Below are 8,723 nucleotides of genomic sequence, written 5' to 3'. Positions count from 1 at the left end.
TTTTTTTTTTTTTTTTTTTCTGTAGTGAATTCTATGGAGGCCTTAAAGAAGAAATAATATCAATCGGACAAACACTTTTTCAGGAAATTAAACAAATACTTGTTTGGTATGGCAAATGTAATCTTAGTAACACATATTGACAAAGACATTATTTTAAAAAGAATGAAAATTATCGACCACTATCCTGCATCTATTCTGCATGAAAGCTGCTCTGGTTGTGTAAGTCCTACTAACTGAAAGGTCAGCAGTTCAAATCCGCTAGCTGCTCCAAGGAGAACTGGAGGAAGAACATCACATCATTGTTCCTAGTTCCCCTCAACCCTGCCGTCAGAAACTCCTACCCCCACGATCACATCCTGATAAGGCCTCCCCAACTCCCCCACCTCCACAAACCACCATCCCCCCCCACTTCCCTAACAGTTCCTATAAAAAGGAACCACCCTTGTCTGCCTGTGAGCCATTCTTATCCTCTCTGCCACGATCACCTGGTGTCCCTCTCAGACAATTCAATAAAACCTTGTTTGTTACTGGGACCAGCTACTTCTTTGTCTCATCTCAGCTCTCTTGAGGTCTAACAAGAACGATGGGCAGTCTCCTCCCTTAAAGATTTACAGCCTTAGAAACCTGATGGAGAGTTGTAAGCAATGAGATGACAGTGGAGCAAGCTCTGGTGGCCTAGTGGCAAGAAGCTGCACTGAAATCACAGAGGCACATGGTCTGAGGCCACCAGCTGCTCCACAGGAGAAGGATGGACAGTCTCCTCCCGTGCCATTAAGTGCCTCTGAAACCTGCCAGAGGGTCAGCTATGGGGTGGTTCTGACTCTTTGGTATAAGATGGCAGTGGGGTTTTGGTTTTGAATCCTCAGGAAAGAGTTGCTTGGGGAGTAGTGGGTTACGTGTTGGGCTGCTAGCTGAATACACTGGTCGTTCCAATGAAGCAAGGGACGAGGCAGCCTGTTCCAATCAGAAGCAACTCAACTGGCAGTGAGTTGAGTTTGGTTTTTATTCTCCAAAAGAATAAATACAAAAACACATAACAAAGCAAATTCCAGTAAGTGAAAAAATAAAAAGAGAAAACAACATGATAATTAGGCACGAGAAATTGATCTAACTTTGACAATCACTCAAATTCAATAAAAATCTTCTATGAAAATTCACCTTGATAATTCTAGACTATGGATATTTAGGAGCCTGATAATAGGCTTAGACTTTATCCTTTCAAGAGTAGTTTAAATGTGGCTGGTGCCAGCAGTGACCTCCTGGCTGCTTGCTGACTTCAAAGTCCAGGTCTAATTCAAAGCTTTCCCATGTCTCTAGTTACAGAGCTTTGGTGGCCTAGTGGGTAAGGAGTTGCACTGCCAACTCAGAGGCAGGTGGTCTGAATTCCTTGGGGGAATGATGGGCGATCTCCTCTTGTACAATTAACAGCCTCTGAAACCTGCTGGAAGGTCAGTTCTCAGTCAGTTTGAGTTACAGAGAAGTTAAATACTGAAGTACATTGATAAAAAAAATGTCTGTTCATTTTTATAACAAATACTAGCAGGATAAATGTAATTTTTTATTAAGAACCTAACTTTTCATTTATCAATAAGGAAAAGGTAAAAAAATGTATCTTATAAATGTGCAGGCTTTGAAACATACGTAACAAATTATGCATATTTTTTTAAATATGGCTAGTTATCATCTCTTACAGAAAAACAGTGAGGAGATTTTATTCTTTATTTTTCCTTATTCAAATATTAATTCTGATTCCTATATTCATTTTGGGAAGCACAATGGAGCAGTAAACCAGTTCTGTTTGTAGACATCTAGAGTCAGAGTCTGGACTCATTCATTTCTTAGACAACTAACCTTGGCCTTCACCTCTAAGGTTTTCACAAAGAACTTTGGAGACATAGCTTGCACTCAGTCACACTGCAAAAGTTCACAGCTCTCTGAATCTACCAGCTACTCTGCAGAAGATAGGCAATCACCTCCCCTGAGATTCCCAACCTCTAAAAAACCACTGGAGGGTCAGCTATGAGTTGCTTTCAACTCAACAGCAAGGCTGACTGACTGACTTCAATGTAAAGCACCTAGTATAGAACCATGTCCCTTTCCCACACTCTCAAGGTATTTATTATCATTGTCATCATTCAGTCGATACTCATTAAGTATAGCTATAAATGAACAAATTGAAGATTATAAAAGAGAAATTTCTGTACATACCCACTGGGTGCTATCAAATCCAATTCTGTTTCCTTTGGCCTTGGATGAACCAGTTCCATTCTAGGAAGATAACAAAAGAATATTTTAATAAATTAGAATCTAGCAGATAGCATTACAATTAGGGTACGGTTAGCGTGATAGTCAATGATGTAACTAATAATGTTATAATAATGATAATGCTTATATTATTATAATAGTAATAATTAGATAATCCTTAAAAAGCTTTAGCCAAACACCTATTTTTATTGTGATGAGTAAAATATTCTTTAACAACCAAATTAGGAAATATGACAAATTTTAATAAGTGATTGCTATTAAACTGTAGTGAATCATAAAGCCAATATCTCTAACCAACTACTTTTCATCAATAAATAGTAGACTCTTCCCAATCTCTTTGGAATTAGAATTTGATCATTTAGCTCCCTATCCCCAAGCCCAGTTTCTCTCTGGAAATCAAATTAGTATTTATAGATAAAAAAACCAAGACTGCACATAAATCAAGTCTGTAGATAATCTACAAAGTGCTGAGAAAAGATAATATTGAGTAGATCTCAACTACCAGGTACTACATGTGACATTTCCATCTATATGCTCTCTGTAGTCTTTTCTATCCCTCACAACAATCCTGCAAAAGTAAGCAGTGCTTAACATTGCTCTCACTCTCTCATTGCTGTCAAGTGACTTAGGTTTCTGAGGCTATAAATAGCACAAGAGGAGACTATTTATCTCTCCCTTTCAGACTTGCTGGTGGATTCCAACTGCCAGAGGAGTGCGGCTTTTGGGTTAAGAGTTCAACTTCCTACAGAGCAAGCCACCAGAGGTTTGTGCTTGTTAATTAGTAAGTGTGCAGTAATAACTGGTGACTGGAATACAAAAGCTGGAAACGGAAGAGAAGGACTAGTGGTTGGAAAAATATGAACTTTGTGACAAATCAAATGACTGAATTTTGCACAGTGATTTATCAACTGCAAATATTTTTTTAAAAAAATACTCGATGTAATACATAGGAATCAAAGTGACTATGGAAAAAGTGGATAGTGAAAGTCAGTTAACAGCAGTCAAAATAAGGTTATTGGCTGACTGTGGAATAGATCATCAAATTACGCATGTGCAAGTTCAATTTGAAGCAGAAGAAAATAAGTTCATGACAACTAAAATACAACCTTGAATTTAAAAATCCTCACATGAATTTAAAAATCCTCTCAAGAAAAAAAAAAAAAATCCTCTCAAGAATAGATTAGATGCACTAAACACTAATGATCTGTAGGATGACATTGAGGATATTATCCATTAAAAAAGCCAAAAGGTAATTAACAAAGAAAGGAAAACAAAAAAAGGCTAAAAAAGGATGTCAGAACAGATTCTGAAACTTGCAAGAGAATGTAGAGAGGTCAAAACAAAGTGAAAAAATTAAGTGAAAAGAACAGAAGATTACACAGGGAAGTGTGAGAGAAAAAAAGCAAAGTATTGAAACAAAATGTACAAAGAGCTGGAGTTAAAAAACCAAAAAGGAAGACCAGGCTCAGCATTTCCCAAGCTGAAAGAACTCAAGAACAAATTTAAGTCTTGAATTGCAATACTGAAAGATTCTATGGGTAAAATCCTGAATGATATAGGACGCATCAAAAGAAGATGGAAGGAATAGACAAGAGTCCCTGTACCAAAAAGAGCTAGTCAACACTGAAACATTTCAGGAAGTAGCATATGATCAAGAACCAATGGCAAGAAGAAAGAAGTTTAAGTTGCATGGAAGAGACACTGACTAAAAATAAGGCCTCAGGAATTGATGGAACACCAGCGGACATGTTTCAAGAAAGAGATATAACCCTGGACGTGCTCACTAGTCTATGCCAAGCAATATGGATGAGATTCATATTTGCCAAATGACTGAAAAGATCCATCTTTGGTCCCATTCCCATAACAGGTGATCAAACAAAGTGGAAATTATTAAAACAACATCATTAATATCACATGGAAGCAAAATCTTGCTGAAGATTAGTTTTAAAACAGCTGGAACATCTACAGGGAACTGCAAGAAATTTAAGCTGGATTCAGAAGAAGCTGTGGCATAAGGAATATCTTTGCTTATGCCAGATGGGTTTTGAATAAAAAACAGAGAACATGAGAAAGATGTTTAGCTGTGTTATATTGACTATATTACAGCTAACACCGAGAAAATGGAATTTCAGAACACTTCATTATGCTTATGAGAAATCTATACACAAGGCAAGAAAAGGTGGTCTGAACTATGGAACACTTCATGGTTTAAAATCAGGAAAGGTGTGTTTCAAGGTTGTATTATTTTCCCATAACTATTCAATTTGTATGCTGAACAAGTAATGCCAGAAGCTGGACTACAAGAATGTGGCATCAGGATTGGAGGAAGACTCATCAACAAAGTGTGTAATGCAGGTGTAATCACAAGTTGTTCTAATAATATCAGTATCAGATTATCCATCAGAATACTGGGGTCAAAAATGCCCCAGTATTTATCAAACCAGCCCAGCATGCTACCATTTCCCAAATTCCTCCCTATCTCAAATCTCCAGTTGGTGTTTCCTCAAGCTCAGAAATCCAGAAGGTCCTGAGAAATTCATGCAACTGTTCAGTCTGTGGCTATCTCAGGTGAGTCAAGGAAAAAAGGCCAGAGTTCTGATGCTAGCTGTATTTATGGAGTGCTGGGGCATAGACCACGCCCCCTGGGTGATTGGGCCATGCCTTTCTAGCAAGGCAGGAGAAACTGAAGCAGCTGGATTAGCTTAAAGACAATGGTCTAAAGGGAGCTCTGGTGGCCTAGGGGGAAGAAGCTGCACTGCAATACCAGAGGTATGTGGTTCAAATCTACCAGATGCTCTGCTGGAGAAGGAGGGACAATCTCCTCCTGTACCAGTCAGATCCGAATTGATGGTACACACACACAAAATAATAAAATTAAAAAAAAAGACAATTATCTAGGGAAATAAAAATTTCCATCAAGTTCTACCACAGCACATGACACAAGCTTGATAGCACAAAGTGAAAAGGCCCTGAAGCTCTTGCTGCAGAAGATCAAACACGATAGCCCATGGATCACATCTCAATATCAAGAAGACAAAAATCTTCACCACAGGACGAGCAGGTGATATCATGATAGAGTAAGACAAGATTGCTGTTGTCAAAGATTTCCTTTCGGAAAGCCCCATGCATCAATTTTACCCTCTTGAGCATTTATTTATCATGCATTTCTGGTTGTATTTGGCAGTCTCTTTATACCTTGGACTAGTGCTTCTAAGCTTGATCCCAGTTTGTCTCTTATGAACGTTATGGTTTGGAGCTTTACTCCCAGGTCTCTGATGCACCTTGAGTTGATTTTTGTGTATGGTGTGGGATGTGGATCCCATTTCAATTTTCTGCAGGTACAAGTCCAGCTTTGTCAGCATCATTTGTTGAAGAGGTTATCATTTGCCCGTATAAAAGCTTTTATTTCTTTGTCGAATATCAATTGACTATAGATAGCTGAGTCTACTTCTGGGTTCTCAATTTTGTTCCCTTGGTCTATGTGCCTGCCACTATACCAGTGCCATGCTATTTTGGTTACTCCTGATGTGTAGCAGGTTTTGAGGTAAGAAAACCTACAAACTAGGAGAAAACATTTGGTAAGACCATCTTAGACAAGAGTCTTATAACAAGTTGACAGAATATTCCTGGGCCTCCACAGGAAAAAGACTGACAAACCAATTACAAAATGGGTAAAAGACATGGAAAGAATTTTCACAGAGGAAGATACATGAATGGCAAAAAGACACATCTTCATGCTCCAAATCACTGGCAATAAGAGAGGCAAATCAAAACCACAATTAGGAACCAACTCCAATAACAGTGGCAAAGCTTAACAGGGCAGCAAGTAATAAATGTTGGAGAGGATGTGGTGAGAAAGGAACTCTTACACATTGTTGGTGGGACTGTAAAATGGTACAACCATTCTGGAAAGCAGTTTGGTGCTTCTTCAAAAAGCTGAACATAGAAATTCCATATGACCCAGCTATTCCACTACTTGGAATATACCCTGAGAAAATGAGAACTGAGGCACAAACAGAGATTTGTATACCAATGTTCACAGCAGCATTATTCACCATCATAAGAACATGGGAACAACCCAGATGTCCAACCACAAACGAATGGATTGAGAACTTATGGTACATTCACACGATGGAATACTACGCAGCACGCAGAAGCAATGAATTTGTAAATTATTACCTATCTTGGGAGGGATTGGAGAGCACTCTGCTGAATGAACTAACTCAGTCCCACAAGGATAAATATCGTATAAAACCATTAATACAGAATGAGTATAAGGATCCAAGAGCGGTGGGAGAGGGTGGAGGCAGAGGGATGAGGATGTGCAGGAGGAAGGGGGATTATGGGGTTGTACAATTTGTTGGGTGGGGGTAATGAAGGAAATGGAAAGAATTTGTTCTTTAAAACAATGTACTCAAATTTTGTAAATAAACCAGTAAAAAATTAAAAATAAAAAAATATTTCATTTTACTGGATCCACAATCAACAACCATGGTAGCAGCAGTCAAGAAATAAAAAGGACATCTTGTCTTGGGGAAATCAGCTTTCAAGGACCCCGTTATAGTGCTAAAATGCAAGAATGTCAGTTAAAGACTAAGGTGCACCTGAGCCAAGTCATGGTATTTTGGTTGCTTCCTATGCATTTGAAAGTTGGACAATGAATAAGGATGGCAGAGTAAAAACTGATGCCTTTGAATTGTGGTGTTGGGAAAGACTATTCAATGGACCAAAGAAAGAAACCAAATCTATCTTGAAAGAAGTATCACCAGGGTGCTCACAGAAAGCAAGGAATGTGAAACTTCATCTGGCATATTTGGGGCACGCTGTCCCCCCAAAAAGACATCATGCTTGGAAAGAAGAGTATGTGCGAGAGAGGAAGACTTTCAATGATGCTGACTGACACAGTGAATATAATAATGGGCTTGAGCATGACAGCTAGTGTGAGGATGGGATGGGATAGGACAAAATTGTTCATAGGGTCATGATGATTTGTAGTCAACCCAATGACACCTAACAACTCGAAACAGAACAAGGACCTATGTGTAAAACCCAAAATCATAAAGATCTTTTAAAAAATACAACTGAGCCAAACTTAGAAGCCCTAATTGATTACATTAATAGACTATCAAAAAGAAGTAAAAGGAGTAAGTAAAACTCTGACAGCTGATTTGACATTTCTGCAAACAACCTGTTAACATTCTCCTGGTTTTAAAGAGTGTTATCAGTAATGTGGGGAAATACAATTCTTTGTATGGGAAGGAAAAGGAAGCAATTATTTTTGAAGAACAATCCTATCACCTGCAGTTACTAAATGTCTGTGTGATGTGGAGTCAGTCTCTTTATTTCCCCAAGGTCATTTTTAAACTTCAGTCAAGTATACAAAGCATCTATGGAACCTTTTCCGGTTCATATGCATGATGATCGGGAGTTCATACTTCTGTATGACATGTGCTATCCACTTAAACCTTGTTACAACATAGGCACACTACCCATGTGACATGAAAAAAAAAAAAAAGAAAGTTCTTAACTCAGACTATTCAGTTATTACTATTCTACTAAGTCCTAGTGGGAAGAACCTGTCAACACTTTTACAACTCAGCGATACTTTCTCAACTCTAGCTTCTTACTGGGTTAGCATTATTTTCTGTGTGATCTTTAGAAGCTTTTATTTTCCCAACTACTGTTTCTATTTTTTTTATGCTTTTAAAAATCCAAATCAAACTTGTTGCTTTCAAGTCCATGATGATGAATGGTGAAGGGACCCTGCACCTTAACAGGAGGAGAGTGTCTCACTTGTCTTCCCTAGATTGGCTGAGGAGTTCAAACTCTTGCTATTCCATTCAGTGGGTATGCTGTGTCATTGCATTTCACCAGCAGGTATTAAATAAAACATACAATGAACTAAAAAAACCAAAGCATATTTTGATATAAAAATTAATTATCCTTGAGTTAATTTAAATGAAGGATGATCTGTTTAGTATATTTTTACATAACTGCATCAGAAAATTTAAATAGATTAAACATCACCAAAACTTCGCATTTTGAACTTTTAGTGTTAGGGGAAGAGTGGAGGGTTGGCGAAGGAGAGGAAGACCTTCAACCAGGTGGACTGACATGATGACTACTGCAATGGGCTCTTGTGTGGCAGGAAGTGTGAGGATGGAACAGGATAGAACAAGGTTCAGATCTTTTGTTCACAGGGTCGCCATGAGTCCTAGGCGACTCGACAGCACCTAATATGTCTAACATGTCTCAGTAAGGATTTAAAAAACTATAATTAATTTTAGATATTGCAAACAAAAAGTTGTTAAGAAAATAAAAAAGCTAAAGCAAAGCTTAAGAAAATTACCTTTGCTGATAAATAGTGCTTGTAGTAGTACAACTGAAACAGCAGAAATGCAGAACTTGCCAAAGTTAAAAGGGCCAAAACCACATTTTTATTGATTCTACTCATTAGT

General features: G+C 38.1%; 1 protein-coding gene across 1 annotated transcript in view; it reads right to left on the bottom strand.

Moving 5' to 3' along the window:
* The window catches only part of FKTN (fukutin), a 44,928-nt gene extending 36,205 nt beyond the window's left edge, over positions 1 to 8,723 (bottom strand). Inside the window, exons 1-2 of the mRNA XM_006886909.1 lie at positions 8,615 to 8,723; positions 2,209 to 2,268 (exon numbers count right to left, since the gene is read on the bottom strand). Of these exons, the coding sequence (XP_006886971.1) occupies positions 2,209 to 2,268; positions 8,615 to 8,719 (165 nt within the window). The 5' untranslated portion in view covers positions 8,720 to 8,723. The remainder of the gene's footprint in view (positions 1 to 2,208; positions 2,269 to 8,614) is intronic.

The sequence above is a fragment of the Elephantulus edwardii genome, unplaced genomic scaffold (assembly GCF_000299155.1).
Source record: "Elephantulus edwardii isolate Elephantulus edwardi_28Jun2011 unplaced genomic scaffold, EleEdw1.0 scaffold00052, whole genome shotgun sequence".
In the NCBI taxonomy this organism is placed as follows: Eukaryota; Metazoa; Chordata; class Mammalia; order Macroscelidea; family Macroscelididae; genus Elephantulus; species Elephantulus edwardii.
The sequence above is the reverse complement of the archived record's forward strand: the minus strand, read 5'-3'. Positions and strand labels throughout refer to the sequence as shown.